Source organism: Pecten maximus, chromosome 6 (assembly GCF_902652985.1).
Source record: "Pecten maximus chromosome 6, xPecMax1.1, whole genome shotgun sequence".
NCBI classification, from domain to species: Eukaryota; Metazoa; Mollusca; class Bivalvia; order Pectinida; family Pectinidae; genus Pecten; species Pecten maximus.
In genome coordinates, this window is record NC_047020.1 from 15,014,745 (window position 1) to 15,039,831 (window position 25,087).

At 36.2% G+C, this 25,087-nt stretch overlaps 1 protein-coding gene across 1 annotated transcript in view; it reads left to right on the top strand.

The window, feature by feature from the left end:
• Positions 1-4,556: 4,556 nt before the first annotated feature.
• Positions 4,557-25,087, top strand: part of LOC117329069 (guanylate cyclase soluble subunit beta-1-like) — a 54,453-nt gene continuing 33,922 nt past the window's right edge. The window contains exons 1-2 of the mRNA XM_033886780.1: positions 4,557-5,317; positions 15,813-15,886. Of these exons, the coding sequence (XP_033742671.1) occupies positions 5,315-5,317; positions 15,813-15,886 (77 nt within the window). The 5' untranslated portion in view covers positions 4,557-5,314. The remainder of the gene's footprint in view (positions 5,318-15,812; positions 15,887-25,087) is intronic.

Below are 25,087 nucleotides of genomic sequence, written 5' to 3' on the forward strand. Positions count from 1 at the left end.
CCACAGTCCCTATATAATATAACAACCCACAGTCCCTATATAATATAACAACCCACAGTCCCTATATAATATAACAACCCACGGTCCCTATATAATATAACAATACACGGTCCCTATATAATATAACAACCCACAGTCCCTATATAATATAACAACCCACGGTCCCTATATAATGTAACAACCCACAGTCCCTATATAATGTAACAACCCAAAGTTCCCTATATGATATAACAATACATGGTCCCTATATGATGTAACAATACATGGTCCCTATATAATGTAACAACCCGAGGTCCCTATATTATTTAAACATGTATCGGTCGAATGTTATCCCTTGTCCTATTCAGGTGTTCCATCACTCGATTGTGTTTTAAGTAAAAAAGGCAGCCACTTTTTACCGCCGTATTGGTCATATTTAGCTGCCATTGGTGTGAAAAATACAGACTTCACGGAACCAAGACAAACAAAGTGAAGCTATGTATCATCTGATTTATTTCGTACAATGCCTGATTTAATAGATCACATGCATATCGCACGAGGTGGTCAACCGAAACGGACAACAATAACGTAGATTGGTACCTCTGCTATTGTCTTGTCCACCTCAACATTCCTTTGGCTACAGGTGATATATTACAACATTTCTGTTTCAGATTCATTCTGATAGTAATATCATTATGCTGCCATTGTTTTAAAGTTCAAATAAAGAGTCTTTACGATCAACCATGTCTTAAACTCCAGAATTTGCAGGGTGAGCGAAATTCAATGAAACATGTTTATCATGAAAATTTCTTCTCCTGATGTGTCTTGCGAAGATTATCGAAATCGACCTTTGTCCATGGGGTGAAGTAGCGGTGTCTTCCGTCTAAAATGATGTAACTAAGTGCAAATTTGTGTGTGTGTTTTTTCACTTTCCACAATTTACCCATAATTCATCATTAAAAGGAACGGAAATTAAACAGAAATTCGGAAATTAAACAGAAATTCCTTTAATGTGAATAACAAGCAACAAGTCCGTAGACAAAAGACTACATCCACTAGAACGCTGATGTCCCGGTGGACTCGGTCGTGCAAATATCTTCATCGCCTAGAGGAGACGTTTTTCCCCACAATTCATCAGGGAATCTCCTCTGCGCATGTGTTTTTCCTAGCGACGGAATGAACGGAAATTCAATATCAAAAACTGTGTGTTGAATCCTCATAAGTCATGGAACAAATTAACGCTATTCGTCCGTCTGTTCGTCTGTAAACAATCCTTGTTACTGCATAAATTTTGAGAAGAATCGGAAAACAGACCAGCGGCTGGATTTTGACGGTTGATGGATGTTATGACTATTTCTAGAGAAGGAAGGATATTATTTCTCAGACTTCATGTTTCCCTCCTTACAGTTTAAGTTTGTTATCACTATTTCTCAGAAAGTTCTCTATGAATCCTCCTCAGAGTTCATCTATACGTTTTCTTTGGTCCTAACTTGTTCATGCTCAGTTTAAAGACTAATTAGGAAAACAAATAATGACCAACATGTAGCCATCTTGAAATGTCTTATCGCTATAGTTCTTCTTCGATGTTTGTTTTTAATCAAATGGTTCAGAGGAAAGGTGGAAAGAAGGGAAAAGCCGAGAAAAGATCAGTCTTACATATAGCTAATATACAGATCATTAACTGATGGGCGCCCAGATCCCTCTGGGATCTCGTGTATTCTACATTACTGTAGCTACCTTTATCTGACCCTGTCGATGATATTACAGGTAATATAGTCGATACATATACTCCCTTTACTCCGGAAATGTTTCTGTGGTTATACACGATTTCAGGTTATAGAATTAGTAATTTGAAATATGCAATTACGTATCTAGAAATTGCTATTAGGTCCTGCAACAAATGTAATAAACCATAATGGCAGGCATGTCGTGTAGCAAATACACCAATATATATTCCGTGTAATCAGACCTAATATGTTAAGTAATGGTAAAAGTGTTTTCCACGTGTCGTATGGCCATGTTTGCACGTTGTATTGGAATCCCGACCACCACAACGCCTACATTCACAAGCTACTTATAATGTTTTACGACTAAAGCTTTCAGATAGCGAAATTGTCAACAAATTGAGAGGTTGGTTTGGAATTGTGATGAGCAAGGCCCGTTATGTATATTGATATAGAGTTATGACTGTGCCAAACAATACGTCAGTGGTTTCTCTATAAAGTTAGTTCCTAAAGGCTATTGGTAAAGGAGTTTCACAACATTGTGTATGATTTAATTAACACCAGCATAAATTAGACATTATTCTACAGGAGTGGCGAGGGTTGGAATGGATAGACAGGAATGCCTGACCAATGATCGACACTCCAATCGGGGTCTTTTTAAAAAAAATCTTTCATCAAGTTTATGTACATGTACAATTGTATCTCCTGTACAAATCTGTAATTGTTTAATGTTATATATCTTGTATACCTATAGGTCTTAGGGTTTTTGGTAAATAAAGAACTTGAACTTGTATCTATTAAACATTTTAAATGAATAAATACATTTTGCAATACCCGGATGTTGATTCTGGCTAAAGACATAGGGAGACATCATGACTTAGGTTCGCTGAAGTCAAAGGGAGACTGTGACTGGGGCTTGCTGAAGTCAATAGGGAGACTGTGACTTGGGCTTGCTGAAGTCAATAGGGAGACTGTTACTGGGGTTCGCTGAAGTCAATAGGGAGACTTTATGACTTGGGCTTGCTGAAGTCAATAGGGAGACTTTATGACTTGGGCTTGCTGAAGTCAATAGGGAGACTGTGACTTGGGCTTGCTGAAGTCAATAGGGAGACTGTGACTGGGGTTCGCTGAAGTCAATAGGGAGACTTTATGACTTGGGCTTGCTGAAGTCAATAGGGAGACTTTATGACTTGGGCTTGCTGAAGTCAATAGGGAGACTTTATGACTTGGGCTTGCTGAAGTCAATAGGGAGACTGTGACTTGGGCTTGCTGAAGGCAATAGGGAGACTTTATGACTGGGGCTTGCTGAAGTCAATAGGGAGACTTTATGACTGGGGCTTGCTGAAATCATAGGGAGTCTTTATGACTGGGGCTTGCTGAAGTCAATAGGGAGACTGTGACTGGGGCTTGCTGAAGTCAATAGGGAGACTGTGACAGGGGCTTGCTGAAGCTAAAGGGAGACTGTGACTGGGGCTTGCTGAAGTTTAAGGGAGACTTTATGACTGGGGCTTGCTGAAGTCAATAGGGAGACTTTATAAGATGGCTGGGGTTCGTTGAAGTTAAAGGGAGTCTTTATGACTGAGGTTTGCTGAAGTCAATAGGGAGTCTTTATGACTGGGGCTTGCTGAAGTCATAGGGAGACTTAATGACTGTGTCGACCCAAATCGCAATTTTTGGAATTTTCTGATACATGACATCAAGACGTACGGTATAACGTAAGACGGACTGTAAAACTGAACATAAGTTACCTCGATACGGAAACATCCCCGACAGAAATAGAAATATCCTTTGTGTGTAGCAGTTATCTGTGTAAATCTGATTACATCATCATTAATATTCCGAATCGTTCATATTACTGAATTAATTTTCTACGTGAATTTGACAGTGCCGTATAAATCACTTTCACTTGTAATTTGAAAAAAAAAATCAACTTAAAGTACATTCAAGAAAAACTTCATTGCCTTAAAGAGTTTGTGAACAATAATTTAATGATGTACAAATGTAATTCGTGTGGCGCTTAAAACCGAGGTAGCATTTACACATGTTATATGTATCGGGTCTTAGATACGTTTAATATTAGGCTGATACAAGCTGCATGCCGCATCAAATTATTATATATGTAATATTCCAGATGGCCCTAGTATGTTCTGTACGACAGTCACCAATCCCAGGGTAGGCTTATATTACCAATAACACATGAAGGCAAAATAACTGAGAAATCGAAACTGAATCGCCGTTAATGCTCTTTCCCCTTTTATTCATAGCCCCTCGATTGCGGACCGTTGATGCATAGATAATGTCGCCCGATATTGGTAGATGTCTATATGTACAATTACATTGTATGTATTCGCGTACAAACGCCGTTCTATTGTGAAGGATCTAATAATTACAATGCCGGCGAAATTGAATCTCGATTCCGTTTGTGTTCCCCTTTCATGGTAACGTACCCCTTTAATAGACGCCAGTGAAGACCTGCTATAGATATCGATTTAGCCAGAGAACAGTGGTGATGGAATGTCTATACACACGACCAAGTCGAACCGACCGTCCTGGGTCTTAAACTTATCTATCCTGATATATGTAAGGGTCGTATGGTTTCACCATACAACTCTTTTTCTCCTCGATATCAAACATCATTTGTCTTTAAAATGTCCCTATTAAATTCCAGACTTTTTATGAAGATAAAGTTACGCTATTACTACTTATATTATCATATTAAACAATGTAGAGAGACAAATGATGACTTGCCAGTCACACGGCTAGCCTGCTGCCTTTAAGCTGCACATATATTTCCTCACTGAACACTTTATATATAAGCTGCCACACCGAGTTCATCAACACGTGAAATCTACGTTTGTTTATAGCTGTTTCCTATCGTAAAGTCACCGATTATTTGTCTCGCTTTCATGAAGAACTATAACCTCTCCATCATATAGCTTGCTGAATCTGTCTTCCATCCAATTTGCGAAAACGGTGAGATTTTGTTTCAACAAGTCCCATCTCCGAGCTTTGAGTTCATACATCATACGGACAGAGTGATAGGCCACAGGGAATGAGGAGGGAAAACCAAATCCGGAGGGATTATCGGACGGGGAGTGTTAAGTAACTTTATTGGAAAGCTCTTTTTGTTGTGATTTGATATTAGATATTTAACCCCGTCGAACGCGAGAGAGTGGCTGATGTACACGGAGTATTCCATCGCCTGTCTCACCTGAGGAGCGGATGTAATATTACTGGACAGGTAAGCTGGACAGGTAAGCTGCAGGACAAGTAATCCACCTTAGGAGCTGTCAATAAACCTCCACAACAATACGATGTTTATATTAAAACGCTGACCTAGTCTTACATCTATACTACAAGTATGTACATTGTGTGCGTGTGTGAGTAGGTGTAATACACATAACACTGGAAATGCGATTGTGTCAACAAACTCTACTACACCAAGGATCACGCGCTGGAGAGTAGTTCTGGATTTCATTTGTACAGTGAAGTCGTGAACTTTCAGTGAACATTTTGACAACGGACTATATAGCTTGTACAGCAGTTTGTGATGGACTCTTAACAGACTACTCCGTACGTTACATCAACACAAGGAATCGCCTAACTGAACCATGGTGAGTACAACGACCTTCTATTATCGTCAGATTTTGGTTTTAATCTTAATGTGCGTTGCAAAACAAAAATGGAGATTATTCTTCCAAAATCATATTCTTGTCTTCATGCATAATGCATGTTATAAGTCGCTGTTCGGTTTATATTACACAGATAAAATACTCATCGTTTTAAATAAAAGTTTTTGTACGAAATATACAAAGAGAAGATTATTTGCGAACATGCTCCGCAGTTGCTCGCAACAAGATAAAATCTAAAGATAAGCGACGAAAATATACAAATACCCCTAAAACACACAATGTTTGACAGGCGTGGCACATCTCATTTACGATCTCCCTGACAGATTTAAAATTGGAATTAAAAATGAAAAAAAGATTCAGTTTATATCTTTATTGGCAATACGAACATTCTTTATCCTACAATCAATACCTGTATTATTAGCTGGTTCTATAATGCATGTTAAATTTGTTAGCTTGACGCGCGACTCTTGACTGCTGTAGGAAATAAAAATTGTGTTGATATAAAGCTGACTAATCATAATTTCCCCGTACATTTGACTACGATATCCCTGTTATTTATAATACATTTGTACCATACATTGAATTATCTGTTTCTTAATTCTTCAATACCGGAATGGACATATTGAAAAGAGCACCACCATGTGTATATAACATATACTGAAGGAATGAATGCTTCTTCAATTAAAGAGATTAAGAGCGCAGGACAGGAAGTAGAGGGAACGGGGTAAGGATGCTACTCGGTGTCCATTGAGGGTTCATACAGTAATATTCTAATAATCAAATTATATAATCATTAATACATTCAGAGAAATATTTAACATTAATATCATTGACAGTATTTTCTTTTTATAATTTTGATATCTTTAGATTTTAAAATGAGGTAGTAACATTATCATTCTCACACATTGTGCAGTGTCAGACCAGACACACACTATCATTACCACACACTATCATTACCCCACACTATCATTACCGCACATCATACATACCACACACTATCATTACCACACATTATACATACCACACATTATACATACCACACAGTATCATACCACACATTATACATACCACACACTATCATTACCACACACTATCATTACCACACATTATACATACCACATATTATACATACCACACACTATCATTACCACACACTATCATTACCACACACTATCATTACCACACATTATCATAACCACACACTATCATTACCACACACTATCATTACCACACACTATCATTACCACACACTATCATTACCACACATTATACATACCACACATTATCATAACCACACACTATCATTACCACACATTACACATACCACACATTATACATACCACACATTATACATACCACACATTAAACATACCACACACTATACATTCCACACATTATACATACCACACACTATCATTACCACACATTATACATACCACACACTATCATTACCACACACTATAGACAACACATACATGACCACACACTACATACCACACAATACAAAACAACACACACATTACCACACACTAACATACAACACACACATACCAACACATACCACATAAACACACACTATCATAACAACAAAACCACATAACAATACCACACACTATCATTACCACACATAAACAACACACACATACATACCACACATAACATACACACACAATACACATACCAATAAACATACCACACACTATCATTACCACACATTATACATACCACACACTATCATTACCACACATTATACATACCACACACTATCATTACCACACATTATACATACCACACACTATCATTACCACACACTATCATAACCACACACTATCATTACCACACACTATCATTACAACACAATATCATACCACACAATATCATTACCACACACTATACATACCACACACTATACATACCACACACTATCATTACCACACATTATACATACCACACATTATACATACCACACACTATCATTACTACACATTATACATACCACACACTATCATTACCACACATTATACATACCACACACTATCATTACCACACGTACAATAGCATTCTCATACAATGTACAGTACTATGAACAATCTTTCTCGCACGATGTACAGTTTCACACACTTTCATTTTCATATATTCTGTATAGTTCATGACATACCGTCGTTCCTCTTCAGTTTCACTGCAGAATGTTTGAGTGTATATTCTTAGGTATTTTAATTTTAATGAAAACTTAAAATATTTTTGAAATATATGTACTTTGGATGAGAAAATTTGTGTTTGTTTATCTCTGAGGAATTTATCACTTATCCAAACATCGGATAGAATATTGACCGACCGATTAAAGTTTTTATATCTAAAATTATATGCACATGAGAAGTGAAAACATTTATTTCGTCGGGAATTCATCACTTGAGTGAATTTTTTGGTCTTAAATTTTTTGGCTTCTTAAGGACATCAATCAGGTTTTGGGGTGCGTTGAGTACAAACAGTGCTGAAATGTCCTGAACTGACTCGTGATTAAATCTTAAGTGGTTGTTTCGCGTATTGAAAGCAATAACCGATGAATATTTCGTATGAAATGGATTTAAAATGAAATGGCTTACACTAAGCCTGGCCCATGTACGGTGACAAGAATGCGTAATGTATCCTCCCCTCATCAACTCGAGCCAAGACAAAAATACGGGATAAGAACACCTTATCATATCTCTCACGGCCTGTTGCTTGATCTGTCAGGTGTCTCTTTAAAGATGGGTTATATTTGAATATATATTGTATACTATGTACTTAAAGGGTGGTCCCTGTTACTATTCTTAGGAAGGATATGGTGGTATCAACAGGAGACAATTATTGACGACTTCTTATTTCGTGTTCACACATGTTCGGTATTTACACAAAACCGCCCCATTAAAGTTTGTGTAGAGTTGTAGTGTCCTAGGATTTCCGTGAAGTGTCCCCTTAACGTCCTACATTTAGCGAGAGAGAAGTGTGACTATCTTTCATGGGGTTAAGTACAGTTGATAAGGTAAACATCGATCGATCACTGATGATAGGATTTTTAATTTTACCCGAAACAAAACTCCAGACTGTTAAGCAATGTATGGTTCAAGCTCTCGACACAATTACAGTCTTTATACAATGATGTGTGCCTCGATATTTTTGTGTTGGTTCAGAGATTTATTATCAATACAGGACGTCTTTATTAGATAATTTCCTGCTTTTCGTACAACTGTTACACACATTGGTCTTCTTGTCAACTACTTAATAGAATGGTCAATGTAGCGTTTTGTCAGTGCTGGTTTTCATTTAGGTGTAACGTTTTGTAAGAGCTAGTTTTCATTTTAAGTGTAACGTTTTGTCAGTGATGGTTTCCATTAAAGTGTAACGTTTTGTCAGTGCTGGTTTTCATTTAGGTGTAACGTTTTGTCAGTGCTGGTTTGTATTAAAGTGTAATGTTTTGTCAGTGCTGGTTTGTATTAAAGTGTAACGTTTTGTCAGTGTTGGTTTCAAGTTAAGTGTAACGTTTTGTCAGTGCTGGTTTGTATTAAAGTGTAATGTTTTGTCAGTGTTGGTTTTCATTAAAGTGTAACGTTTTGTCAGTGCTGGTTTTCATTTAGGTGTAACGTTTTGTCAGTGCTGGTTTCAAGTTAAGTGTAACGTTTTGTGAGTGCTGGTTTGTATTAAAGTGTAACATTTTGTCAGTGCTGGGGTTCATTAAAGTGTAACGTTTTGTCAGTGTTGGTTTTCATTTAGGTGTAACGTTTTGTCAGTGCTGGTTTCAAGTTAAGTGTAACGTTTTGTCAGTGCTGGTTTGTATTAAAGTGTAACATTTTGTCAGTGCTGGTGTTCATTAAAGTGTAACATTTTGTCAGTGTTGGTTTTCATTTAGGTGTAACGTTTTGTCAGTGCTGGTTTCAAGTTAAGTGTAACGTTTTGTCAGTGCTGGTTTGTATTAAAGTGTAACATTTTGTCAGTGCTGGTGTTCATTAAAGTGTAACGTTTTGTCAGTGTTGGTTTTCATTTAGGTGTAACGTTTTGTCAGTGCTGGTTTGTATTAAAGTGTAACATTTTGTCAGTGCTGGTGTTCATTAAAGTGTAACGTTTTGTCAGTGTTGGTTTTCATTAAAGTGTAACGTTTTGTCAGTGTTGGTTTTCATTTAGGTGTAACGTTTTGTCAGTGCTGGTTTGTATTAAAGTGTAATGTTTTGTTAGAGCTAGTTTTCATTTAAAGTATAACGTTTTGTCAGTGTTGGTTTTCATTTAAGTGTAATGTTTTGTCAGTGTTGGTTTTCATTAAAGTGTAACGTTTTGTCAGTGTTGGTTTTCATTGAAGTGTAACGTTTTGTAAGAGCTAGTTTTCATTTTAACTGTAACGTTTTGTCAGTGTTGGTTTTCATTTAAGTGTAACGTTTTGTCAGTGATGGTTTCCATTTAAGTGTAACGATTTGTCAGTGATGGTTTCCATTTAAGTGTAACGATTTGTCAGTGCTGGTTTGTATTAAAGTGTAACGTTTTGTAAGAGCTAGTTTTCATTTTAAGTGTAACGTTTTGTCAGTGTTGGTTTTCATTTAAGTGTAACGTTTTGTCAGTGATGGTTTCCATTTAAGTGTAACGATTTGTCAGTGCTGGTTTGTATTAAAGTGTAACGTTTTGTAAGAGCTAGTTTTCATTTTAACTGTAACGTTTTGTCTGTGATGGTTTCCATTTAAGTGTAACGTTTTGTCTGTGATGGTTTCCATTTAGGTGTAACGTTTTGTCAGTGCTGGTTTTCATTACGTGTAACGTTTGTCAGTGCTGGTTTTCGTTTAAGTGTAACGTTTGTCAGTGCTGGCTTCCGTTTAAGTGTAACGTTTTGTCCGTGCTGGTTTCCCTTTAAGTGTAACGTTTTGTCAGTGTTGGTTTTCATTAAGTGAAACGTTTGTCAGTGATGGTTTGATTTAAATGTAACGCGTTTTTCTTTGCTGGTTTCGATTTAAGTGTAACGTGTTTTTCTTTGCTGGTTTCCGTTTAAGTGTAACGTTTGTTAATGCTGGTTTCCGTTTAAGTGTAACGTTTTGTCAGTGCTGTTTTCCGTTTAAGTGTACCGTTTTGTCAGTGCTGGTTTCCACTAAAGTGTACCGTTTTATCAGTGCTGGTTTCCGCTAAAGTGTAACGTTTGTCAGTGCTGGTTTCCAGCAAAGTGTAATGTTTGTCAGTGCTGGTTTCCGTTTAAGTGTAGCGTTTGTCAGTGCTGGTTTCCGTTTTAGTGTAACGTTTTGTCAGTGCTGGTTTCCGTTTAAGTATAACGCTTTGTAAGTGCTGGTTTCCGTTTAAGTGTAATGTTTGTAAGTGCTAGTTTCGATTTAAGTGTAACGTTTTGTCTGCGCTGGTTTCCGTTTAAGTGTAACGTTTTGTAAGTGCTGGTTTCCGTTGAAGTGTAACATTTTGTCAGTGCTGGTTTCCGTTTAAGTTTAACGTTTTGTCTGTGCTGGTTTCAGTTTAAGTGTAGTGTTTTGTCTGCGCTGATTTCCGTTTTCAAGTGTAACGTTTTGTAAGTGCTGGTTTCCGTTTAAGTGTAATGTTTGTCAGTGCTGGTTTCCGTTAAAGTGTAATGTTTGTCAGTGCTGGTTTCCGTTTTAGTGTAACGTTTTGTCAGTGCTGGTTTCCATCAATGTGTAATGTTTGTCAGTGCTGGTTTCGATTTAAGTGTAACATTTTGTCTGCGCTGGTTTCCGTTTAAGTATAACGTTTTGTAAGTGCTGGTTTCCGTTAAAGTATAACGTTTTGTCAGTGCTGGCTTCTGTTCAAGTGGGGTTAGCGGGCTTATTCTTGATATATTTATATTGTCTTATTAATGTTCCACCAATAAATGTCGATCAATCGAAAGCCTCCCTTTTGTTACCATGACAACCAAATTTTGAATCACTTGACAACAAGTTTGATCAAATAGCTTCACTAGGCCAGTCGTTATATCCTATAATTCTCCCAAACCTAGCGATCATTTTGGATTTCCAATTGAGGTAAAATGACCTTGTGCACATCTAGACCCCTGAAAGTCTTTGTTCTGAATATTTTAAGTTTACCCAAATATTCCCTTGTATCCTGGACTACAATGCTTTTCAGTTTTCTTAAATGTGTTTTATGTTTGTCAGCAAATCGCTACATTACATAATGCATATACTTTTACATTGCTGCATAAAGTTGAATTCTTCAGAAACGTGTTAACATCGAATATTTTGTTGTTGTTGTGTTAATTATTTTAAGGGGTCAGCTGAGGTCATATAGACGGCGTCCATGCATTGGATGAGTTAGGGGCAGTTTTGTGGTGCTATTTCACTGAAATGCCATAGCATGAAAAAAGATATCTATATAACTGAAATTCAGAGTTTTTTTTTCAGATATTTATATTTATCAATAGTTTCTCTTAAATTGCAAAAATATTTTCATATCATTAACATAGAGTGTTTCAATCAAAGGTTATCACGGCCAGGGAGGAATAATTTATGCATAAAAAACAGTCATTTATAGTATATGTGTACCACATGTATCAACGGCCACCTTGCCATATTCTTCGCAAAATAAAATGAAATCTTAGATATGTAACTATCGTAAGAATAAAATCTGACTGCATACACTAGCATGATAACAGTTTGTGATATACATGTATTATCTACAACTATAACTAAGTACGTATCGTAGAAACATATCCAATTGAATTCATATTTTTACATTTTCATGTAGTCAAAGATGTGTCTGATTCTCATAAAGGCTTGGCGGCTAACCGAATACAGAGGACGTAGATATAGTGTAAACGCAGCTGTGCACCGGATCAATTAATGACTGCTTAGGAAAATGGAAACTGTAGTGGGACCCTATAAATGGCCGGCTCTGTCAATATTTAGATACCCTGTATCGCCGGGTCTTACAAAGGAAGTTCACTGCTCATAATCACGACACTATGGCTTCAGTAAGCAGACTAATTTCTCTTGATATTCATCCTCCGTGAAGTGTACCGGAAGTTGGCATTGGAAATCCGATCGGCCACCATATGCAACAGTTTCTCAAGATTAAGACCTTTGACCGAGTTCAATCTATTGATATTTGTGAAATCAGTTACCAGACCGTTATAGTTCACATGTATCCACGTCATAACTGATTGTAGGCGATATAATCGACTTTTCTAAAGCTCAGTTTTTTTTCCGGTACTGTAACAATTCTCAGCCATCCTGATCTCCCGATCAGGGTTAGCCATCCGGATCTTTGTTGGAAAATGCGATGTTATGTCTAAGGAATATTTCTCGATACGGAAACACCAATTTAAATATTGGCGTGGGAATGCTGTTCTAGGTTCACCATTGTCATGAAATCACGTGGATTATTGTCCTACCGTATCAATTCGCACTTCATATCATTAAAAATCTAATATGATTTTAATTTTGTTTATCTAAAATTCTCAAGATGCAACCAACGCCTTCATTCCAAAAGATTGCTGCAACGAATGGCTACTGGCTACACTAGTTTTATTTACAGCAAACTTACGTAACTCTATCCCACTTTTCAGTATTTCGTACTGCGTAACAGGTGTTCAACCAATACCATTATATCTTACCGTTCATTTAGCTTAAGGAAGCTCCCAGTATAATCTTAAATAAATAAATAATAGCCGTGGTAAAGTCTCTCATACTGAGTGGCAAATGCATGTCTAATATGTCATTAGTGTGTTGCATAGTATTCGTTGTGTTTGGGACGTTCAGGAGAGCCTAGTAAGCTGAAGAAAAGATTCCACTTCTCAATCTGAAATCCTGTTGAACCAAATCAGCTAAAATATGTCGTGTAGAGATGTGTTACCATGGAAAATGCGCACTGGACGAGAAAGTTTTGTTTTGTTTTCTTTTCTTCCCCCCCCCCCCCACATATATATCACTAGTATACAGATATATCCTTTGCTGATAATCATTATACGATATACATGTATATTTATTTGATTAAAACTATTAGTATAACTTTATAAGATTATAAATCTATAGATCTGACAGCTTGGATTAATTCAATGTAAAAGTGGTCGGGAACATTTATCATAAACACCAAAGACATACTCTCAGGACACATTGGCTTCATTGTAGTATCAACAGTACCATGGACTATGTACAAGTATAGTTCGTTAGTGTCTTTTGTGTATTAACATATGTGTAGTACAAGTCCTGGGGTTGGACGTGTATCAATACTTGTGTGAATCGACCATCACTTTTGGCAAGGAGTGGACAATCAATGGTCTGTACTAGGTAGTCAGCATTTCGGGCCGAGAGTCAATAGTCTTCAGGTGTCAAGAACTAGGCTATAGACAGCGGGGCTCGAGTTTATTCTGAATTCAAACTAGTGTACTGTCTAAGGCGAGAGCTGGTTTGTGATTCAGTCATGAGATTTGTTAAGTTTACTTTAAAATAACTCCAAACCAATGAACAGTCGTTAAGTGTAAGCAGACATGGACAAGGCTGTGTTTGTGCCAAGGGATTTCTCATAGAGGTAATCCGAATCGACCTCCAACTAGGTTATTATTTACATTGCTAATTATTCATATGATATATACATTATTTACTATATTGGTATACAATATCCTGTCAATTTCGGTAGGTTTATTCATATAATGTTAAATATCTACTCAAACAGCGCGTGCATGTTTATCATAACATATTGAAATATCTTAATGCAACAGTGTCGTGAATATGATCTCCCTTACACAAAACGCCGGTTATGTTTTAAAACTAGATTCTAGATATGTTGAAGGCATACTGCCGCCTTTCATAAATAAACACAATGGATTTGTTGTTTTTATGTTTGTGGAGCAGATATTTCAAGTTAGGAACCATCGACGGGCTTCTGATTAAAACAAATACACAAAATTTGATAAAAACTCTTTATCTTATTTCGAACGATGAGGCTTTTTAGGGAGAAAATCAAATCTCAGAGAAAATATAAAGGTTATATAGATTGTATGGAAACAATTCACAAAAAACTCTGATTTGGGACATTTCCAATGAAGACATCAAACAGTAAATATGTTCTCAAACAATTCCCTGTTAATTCTGAATTTCAACATTCGAAGTTCATGCGTACTAATTCGTTTGTCAGCTTAGGTTGGACCCTCAACATAATTTAGATGCAACGGTTTGCTCTGATCAAGCAAGTGCATGATTTCAAGAACCAGGAAACATATGCTTACTTCCGGTTTACTTTGTGTGTGTTTAAGATGTATGCATGTTCATGTGCGTTCTTTAAATTGACAAGAGATATTACGGAACAAAGATTTTCGCGATGTAAATTATTCAAACATTTTTTTTAACGATTTGAGTATTTATAGCAACGCCAATGGGGCTCACGTGTATTATCTTATACTGAAATTGGGGTCAGTCAGTGCGCGTTCGCTGCAGCACGTCCTCTTGTGACTTACAAGTCCATGTGCTATATATCAATGAAAGAAGGCAAAAGTAAGCAATGAATCCCCACAAGCAAAAGGCACGCTGTTCACTTTCTCTCACGAACATTTTATCGACTAATTAGGACGTTGATTATGTGATTTTAGACCTAGAACCCTATGTCTCCAACACTCGGGGCGCAATCGATAGCACAGCCTGTAGGGACAGATGCATGATGGGATATCAAGCTCGATTAATGGTGCCGTATTATTAGACATAAATACTTGATTGATGTCGGATGGTCTCAGTACGTATCTGCCTGTATTTAGTACTAGATGGATATTTTAAGGTTTTCTAGTACGACACACTGACTATAGATTTACCTAATCGGTACATTTCAAGAATCTCTACATATATATAGAAACTTTGAAATCGTTCCTCCTTCCCAAAATAGAAAGGAGTCTGACAAGTTATAATGATCCAAACTGGAGGTCCCGGTCACCATTAATACGAGTCGTCCTGTAACGGTTATATCCACCTTCCCAACCAGTGATAATCGTTGGGCTCATAATTGATGACACTTTTATCTGATTGTTTCTGTCTGTTTACAAAAACTTTGTGTTTTTGTGTGTAATGTATTTTTTTTTTAAATTTCATATTCAATAACATATCATCTCATATATATCTGGGCATCAACTTTGAAATTTAAGATAATTTACTTTGAACCAACAACTGCATGTGTTGTTTAAGGTGATAACCAATCAGCCTCATCCCCCATCTATTTTTTTAACTCTCCAGAATCAGAGTTATCTCTATGAGATAAAAATGTGAGTCTCGTTTTTTATTTTTAGTAATTTGAATATTCTGAAGAAGACAGGGATCAGCGAACACAACAGGCACAATTCAAACTACAATTTCAAAAACGTTTACATCACAAATATAAGATACCGCCAATATCTCAAGAGAGGTTATTAACAGCTTCAAACAGATAACTGCAATTAGAGGTTCTAAGTACCCCGGTTTACCAGTCAAGAGTTGTACATCAAAAACATATTATTTATACTTTATTTATGTTCGCTGTATTTCAGTACGGGTTCGTGAACTACGCTTTGGAGCTCCTGGTTGTACGGAATTTCGGAGATGAAATCTGGGAGAAAATCAAGTGAGTTATTTTTCATTCTCTAGTACAGTGCATTAAGTTGAGAGTCTGTTGATGACAATGAGGCTGTGGAAGGATAACTCGACTTTGCTATTAGAAGAACATGTATCAGATGAATCGTGTCTTTTAAGATGTGGTGACTTGATCCCAGCTATTACATGCATTGTATGTGGTGACAAAGCGCAGCGTTAAACGTAAGCTTAAAAATAAAGATAATAAAAAAGAAAAGACTGAGTGAAAATGTATAAAACAATAGATGATGAATTTATTGATTGAGCAGGTTTATTACTGGATAATGACTACCATTATAAAACGCGAGAGTGAATGGCCATTAAAAGATTTTGTCTAAATCCTGTCTTCAATTCTTCAACTCTTGTCTAAAAAAAAGATTAAGATAGAAAAATTCAAAATGTAAATGTTGGAACTGGTAAATTGTAATCAAAGAGAAATGAATAGGAACCAATACAAATTTAAAGTTTAGAACTTTAGATATTGTAATCTTTGAACGCAAACTTTATCTTAATTGCATATAAAATTTCTTATTTGTGAAAAAATGTTTTTGTTATTGCAATGGATATTTCATCGGGCTTTTGCAGCTTTCGATGGGGTTTACCACATTCAAATTATTTTTTTGACAAAGCGCGCATCGGAAGACTAACTTTACAATGTCTTATTTTAATATATGTACCAAAAGGCAACTAAAATCGTTTTGTTAAAAAGTGTTTCTCCGAAGTATTCAGTATACAGATAAAAGTGTTGAGATGGACATCTTTTACTCCATATCGTTCAAAGTAAAATGACACAAACAGCCATGTCGACAAGAGGCAAACATGGATGGGTAGTGTAAAATTCCTTTTCAAAATGTCAATTTTAGTTAATTTCGTATGGTACTTGACGACATATAACCCGTTTACAACGCACAGCACGCCATTATACCATGGCGATCTTTTGGTACTGTGGGAATCACTTGGTATTTTACCTACATTTTTAGTTAGCCCAGACTGTCGTTGTACGAGGCCTAGATCAGGATAGGCGGAAAACGAGCATACTTCCGAATGATCCTATCCTGAAAAGATAAGCATGCAACTTGCAAACTATACACGCGCATACACGCACAACATTCCATCCCTCATATGACTCGTACGTACATATAACATTGTATATTGACTGTGAAGATGTTAAGTGTTGTCATTAAGCGATACTGTTTTCAGCGGCAGTACAATTACCTACTGATATATTACATGTATAGAAACTGTCTAATGATCTAGAGAGTTATTTCCCATTGGGAGATATTATTTGATATTACAGCATCCACTGATCTGGATTTTTCGATTTTGTTAAAATCATATTTAATGTTATAAATCGTTGAGTATGGCCTGGATGTCCTACACTTGTAACCTAGTATCTGTGACACAATCTATTATTTTGTCGTTGTTACTTTCTAACAAGGACAGTACACGTCTAACAATGTCAAATTGATTTGAATAATGCCACTCACATACTGAAAGGCGTTGAAACCAAACCTCTGACTAAACATTGTCACATTTGAGGATTTTCAATAACGTTATCTCAGAAAATATTTGTGAAGTCGTAGCCACCATTTCTCTCCTTCATCTCCGAGAATTAGTACCGCTACAATTTGCCAGTGTTAATAATATATGTAGTTTTCACAGTTGCATGGCACCCCGGTTACATGACACCCCGGAAACATGACACCCCGGATACATGACATCCCGGATACATGACACCCCGGGTACATGACACCCCGGGTACATGACACCCCGGATACATGACACCCCGGGTACATGACACCCCGGATACATGACGCCCCGGATACATGACGCCCCGGGTACATGACATCCCAGTAGCATGACACCCCGGGTACATGACACCCCGGGTACATGACACCCCGGGTACATGACAACCCGGATACATGACACCCCGGGTACATGACACCCCGGATACATGACGCCCCGGATACATGACGCCCCGGGTACATGACATCCCAGTAGCATGACACCCCGGATACATGTCATCCCGGTAACATGACACCCCGGGTACATGACACCCCGGATACATGACACCCCGGATACATGACACCCCGGGTACATGATACCCCGGATACATGACAACCCGGATACATGACACCCCCGTTACATGATACCCCGGGTACATGACACCCCGGATACATGGCACCCCGGATACATGACGCCCCCGTTACATGACACCCCGGGTACATGACACCCCGGATACATGACACCCCGGATACATGACACCCCGGATACATGACACCCCGGGTACATGACACCCCGGATACATGACACCCCGGATACATGGCCCCCCGGATACATGACACCCCGGTAACATGACACCCCGGATACATGACATCCCGGATACATGACATCCCGGGTACATGACACCCTGGATACATGACACCCCGGATACATGGTACCCCGGATACATGACACCCCGTTACATGACACCCCGGGTACATGACGCTGAAAATATGATGCATAGGGAGACATTGACAAATGAAAAAGACAGAGTTGTGTGTGTTTCTCATAGAGAGCATAATTGCACTCCTATTTACAGCATGTGATACGGCGAGACAGCAATGCATTCTGGGAAAGATTAGAAAGTGCGTAAAACTTGCCTTCCATGGTGTCTTCTTATAACGCGGTTATGTAATAGTGGCATTCATGATTCAACGATTTGCGTACATGGGCAAGATTGCTTTTATTAAAGTTGATATTGAAGCATTGCCTTCAATTATTGTGACCATACATCTACATAAACGCTGACAAATTTACATTGAAATCAAATAATGTTGTCAAGATATATCATGATATTATTGAAATAAATTGCTTTTCTGAAGTATAAACATTGATGATGCATCAATTATTTCTTTGCTTGATTAATTATTAAATATTGAGTGAAATTTGATATATTTTTTTTCGAAAAGAGTGCCTATACACAAAATCATTTAAGTTTGAAAAGAAAGAGACAAACTGATTTTGATTGAGCTGCCTCATATTCTATACTATCATCGCTATAGGTAAACTCACTCTAACTAGATATGGTTCCTTCTTTATTGTTTGGCATAATGTAAAAATGTTTTGTTAAAACATATCATATGTCACTTAAAAGAATACAACGAAGCCTTATTAGTTATCAAAGATACATTTATGCTTTAAAAAGTCTAAATTGTGTTAAAAATTGTCTATCGATTTATCAAATTATATACGAATTGTATCAAAAATATGTTTCATTTAACTTTTCAGTTATAAATGCATATCAGTCTGAGAAACAGGTTTATAACTTTAAAATATGAGATGTTTCATATCTATTTCAACTGTTTTTTAGTCATCGAAAATTGATATTCTAGCATAATGTGTTTCACGGGATTTTATGATATCGCCAATGGCCGTGAATGATGAAGCGTGTTGCCTATATTAATTTTGTCATTTGCTTGAAGTATTACATTACAATTTTATGTACTCTGAATTGTTTCATCTTGACATTCGTTTCTGCTAAAAGCTTTAAAAGAACTAAACTATTCTTGATAAATTATACAAGTGTGCAAACAATTGTATTTTTTTTTTATTTACTACATCCCTCAATTTAGTTCTGTGCCATTCCAGATTGGTGTAATTACAGCTTAATTATCACAAACAAGATTTAATTCTCGTCAGTAGGTTTCTGTGTGTGTGGAGCTCTATACATTCAATTAAACACGGGAGATACGCCGGTACAGGAATGTTGTAATTGTGAACGATTCCATCAGGACCAAATCTTCTCGATCGGAGAACAGCGAACCTGGCGGAGTCCTAGAGAGTCAACAGTTACTTAGATATACATGTATTCAGCTATTTCCCGACATTTAAAAATTCTCTTTTTTACGGTATAAAATTAAATATTCGTCGCTACATCCTTCACGGTTTCAAGCTGTTTAGATAGTTTCGTGGTACAAACTTTCGTGGGTACCCCTTATAAATCAGAAACATACCAACTGAATTCCTTGTTTTTTATCTTCGTGGGTCTCTATATCGACAACGGAAATAACAGCTGTTTATATAAAGTTAAAACCAGCCCATACACTATCATCTAGTTACATCAACAACTTGTCTAGCGGGTTGTTTATTCCTATGTTAAGTACAATTATGTTAATTGATCCATATAATAGCGTTGAATGTTTGTATTCCAATAACACGTACAAATCATATTTACTGATTTTTATGTGTTTGTTTTATTCTTATTAATCAGCTACAATCGTTTCTCGCTGTGAGACGGATGGATGCTATGGACAAGGTCCCCTAATACACCAGAAATGACTGCTGAATACTGAATCGGATCCTAATTAACTCCTCCACACAATCTAAATACCTCATTTCGCGTGTATACACCTCAAAGAATATGGCCTTCTCATAGCCCTTTTGACTAATAAAACCCTAAAATACCCCTGCCGGTCCAAAATTACGAAAATGCAAAATAAAAAAAAAACCAACAAAAAACACCGATAACGCAGAATAGCATGTATAACATTAACACAAGTGTTGAAGGCTATTTGGAGAATCCCTATCGACACGCACACAATGTGTCTCTCTCTCTATTGCCGTGGGAGTTATTGAGATACCGGCCATTAAACAGAAAGTTGTGTGACATTACCAGGCTTAATAGTCGATCATCCTACTTCACTGTTGTTCATTATCTAAATTTATGCATATATAAATTTTTTTTGGCGGGGGGGGGGGGGGGGGTCAACTGATGTAATACGGGGACCATTCATAAGGGATGATTCATATGCCCCCTTAGATATTAACTTTTGTGTGTGTAGGAGTACGCGTTTTCACTTACGAGAGTGATACCCTGTGTGTGGCGAGGAGAGGGATTAACATTTCTGATTGCAGAAATAAATCTGTAGACTGTGGTTAAGCGTGCACAATCCCCTTTATAATGTAGTATGGTATGTATTTAGTTATATCAGTTTGTTATTAGTGCCCCGCCACATAATACCGACACCCTATAATGATCGCTCTGTCCATTCATCCGTTTTTAGGTGCAAGTAGTATTGGAAAATATTGTATAATTATAAAATATACCGCATTTGATAAAATTATAATTATAAAATGCGTGCGCAGTATTAGAAAAAAAACAAAGTAAATATATAATGATAGAAACACGTACTTTACATGTCTATAAATAAACGTTGTTTTAAAAAGCATTACGCATACAGAAGGCACCGATTCTATTGATGTTCCAGGCATTATCTAGAGCGAGGCTAATGCATCCCCGGCCTGCGGGCTATCCAATAAGCACATGCACCTTTTCCCGTCGGTTACCTACCAACACGAAAGGATCTAATTGGGCATGAACCTCACGTAAAACCAACATGCTGTCATTGCCGTCGTTGTAGGCGTTAGCCATTTCACGTCGCTGTGATGGAGGAAATTACAGCTATATTTGTTGTTTTTCCTTACATTTTGATATAATATCTCATTTAGACTGGTTTCCAGCAGTGGTTTCTGATATTGTTTAGTTTCCCTTTGATACAATCTTGATTTCGCCTAGCCTCTTAAAGCTCTGCAGGAGACGTCCTATTGGAAACCGATCAACGCGGCTATTAAAACTTATAACTAAGATACGGAACATGTTTTCACATTAACGTGATTAGTTGTTTAAATAATTTATATTATATTGATAAAGAAGTGTGCTAGTCGTTCCAACACGTTTGGTGTTGGGAGTCATATAGATAGCGTAGCCGCCTCATTTTGTTTTCATCAAAGTCGATTTATTGCGCATGTCGAATTGATGCCATACTTCAGAATAATAATAGACCGTCGACCTGGAGCGTCTCATTAAAAGCCAGTGTGGGATATTTCAGTATTTCCTAATTATTTGATAAACTAGTCTAAATCATGTATAAGCGTATAATCGGTTGCAAAATTTTGATAAAGGGAGATAAGTGATCAGAATCGTAAAATATATAACACATTGATAAAGGGAGATAGGCGATCAGAATATTAAAATATATAACACATTGATAAAGGGAGATAGGCGATCAGAATATTAAAATATATAACACATTGATAAAGGGAGATAAGTGGTCAGAATATTTTTTTTATATTTCTTTTATTTTTTAAACATTTTGCATGATAAACATCAAACAGGTTACATTTCACAAGTACATTTATATAATTACTTGCTCACAAATTTTCTTCATTCTCTCATTTGAACAGTTTAACTGATCACACTAATACTTACGTTAGATCCAACCCACCTTACATTCACACTCGCATACAACATGAAGACATACAGAATCAGACAAAGCACAAAGAAACAGCAGAACAAAAATATAACACATATAAAAGAGCTATAGTAAAGAAAGAGACAGAAAAGAGGGGGGGGGGGGGGGGGGGGGGGGGGGGGGGGGGGGGGGGGGGGGGGTTGATGGTGATGGAAAAGATAGAGAAGATAGGGAGATAGGGGGATATTAGGGTGAGAGGTGGTCAGACTTTTGGTTTATATATAAAAAATATTAAATTTAACGTTTTTGATCAGGCAAGTTCAACAAGTTTTAACCATTTTTTCCATTCATTATTTAAAACATTGAGGCACTGTTCACCTTTTCCCTGAGCAATATACTTTTGGACTTTGTAATAATCTTTTATCAAATTTACCAATGCCATAACATTTAATGATTTATGAGCGCACCTGGTTTGGTACAGGTATTGTTTAAAAATTAAAATAATTTCATTATCAACTTTATTATAAATGCCTTTATGTTCAAATAATCCAAAAATCATAGCTTGTTTATTAATTGCAAAAGGAATAGTAATGATCTCTAAAAGTGATTCAAAAGTGAACAAAAATTGTTGAACTTCATTACATTCCCATAAAATATGGGTGATTGTCTCCCTGTCACCATTACAGAATGTACAGTTAGGATTATTTGTTAGGCCAATCTTGTAAATAAAAGCATTAGTGGTTAATATGTGATGATTTATTCTAAACTGTAGCCATTGTAGTTTTGTATTTTTTGTTATTCTAAATGGGAGAGAGTATATCTTTTTCCATGCATCATTATTAAAATCAAATATATTTCCCCACTTATTTTGAGCTAAAACAATGTTTTCTTGTTTTATAAGTAGTTTGTAAAAATCTTGAGACCCCTTTTTCTGTTTAAAAATAATTTCTAAATCTAAAGGGATGATCGGGTATTGTGGGGTTCTATTTAGGATAGGATAGTTATTAAGGAACTCTTTTATGCTTCTAATTACTCCATGATATTGTAAGTAGTTAGCTATGTTCCCATATATATTGCAAAATTCTTCAAATGAAAAGAAAGAACCATCACTTTTATCCTTAATTAGGTCATTAATTATTATTATTCCTTTCTTAAACCAGTTTGGAAAAAAGATTACTTTTTTACCCACAATTATATTTTTATTATACCATAACGGTGATTTAAGAATAGAATAACCATCTTTCTTATATATTTCTTCTCTTACTCTAAGATTATTCCAGGCTTTAAAAACATCCACCCAAAAAACATTTTTACAACAAGTCAATATTTTGTCAAGATATTTCCTTCCAGAAACAGCCAAAAGGTTAAGGTTTATTCGGGTCTTAAGAATTTCTAACCATTTCCCTTTTGAATTGAAAATCCTTCTTATCCATCCTATCTTTAAAGACTCAATAAAAGCTATCAAATTAACCATTTTAAGGCCACCATCACTATAATTTTGAATAATTACATCCCTCTTTACTTTATCTGTTTTACTGTTCCATAGAAAATTAAACAGAAGTGAATTCAGTTCTTTTACAAACTTTCCATCTGGATTTGGTAGGGAAATAAACAAATGATTTAACTGTGATATTAATAGTGATTTAATTATTGTGATTCTTCCTATTGGAGTAAGTAACCTTTTACTCCAACTCTTAATTATTGATTTCATCTTAGTAAGTTTTTTATCAAAATTCATTCTAGGTATTTTATGTAAATCTACATGAAATTCAATCCCAAGAAGGGTAAATCTATCTACTCCCCATTTAAAATTCAACTCTGGTAGAAAAATGTCATTACTGTATTTTTTGCTGCCTATCCAAACAACTTGTGTTTTACCTGTATTGACTTTTAGACCTGAAATTTTTGCAAAAAAATCCAATTCCTCAATTGATTTCTTCATTGATTTCTCGGTTCCATCTAGTATTAGTGAAGTGTCATCTGCATATTGAGAGTTTAAAATAGGGCAGTTATTAACATTTATACCATTTATATCTTTGTTATTTCGGATTCGTATTGCCAGAATCTCTACACACATTATAAATAAATATGGGGCGATCGGGTCGCCTTGGCGACAGCCTCGCTTGATATTGAAGAAAGATGACAAATTACCTCCTTGATTAATGGCAGAATTACTGTTATAATGTAATATTTTAACCCATTTTCTTATATCATTACCAAAACCGAAATATTTCAAAACATTATCAATAAATTTCCAAGACACAGAATCAAAAGCCTTCTCAAAATCTATAAGCAAAAGCATACCAGGTATATTATTTTCTTCTGTATATTGCATGATGTCATAAATAAGTCTAGTATTTTCTCCAAGATAACGACCTGATAGAAAGCCAGTCTGATCCGAGTTAATTAGTTTATCTAAGACTGATTTAAATCTACTTGTAATTGATCCAGAGGCAATTTTTTAACAATATTTAGAAGGGATATCGGTCGCCAGTTTTTTTATGAAATATTTAGATTTATTCTGTTTAGGAATACAAGTAATAATGCCCTGTCGTTGGGTAATGGATAATTGGCCATTTACAAAACCAAAATTTATAGACCGTACAATAAAATTACCTATCTTTTTCCAAAAACATTTAAAAAAACTCTGAGGTAAAGCCATCAGACCCAGGACTCTTATTATTTTTCATATTTTTAAGAGTTACAGAAGCTTCTTTTAAAGATATCATACCCTCTAGACCCAAAGCTTCCTCTCTATCTAATTTAGGAACATCAAACTCATCAAGAAATTCATCAATATTTACTTCATTGGTGTTACTATCTATTCCATATAAATTTTCATAAAAAGTTTTTACCTCAGTCAAAATATCTTCCTGTTTTGTTATTATTTCCCCATTATTTTGCTGTAATTTTGGAATTATCTTCGATGTAAAGTTTCTATTTTCTAAATTACAAAAATA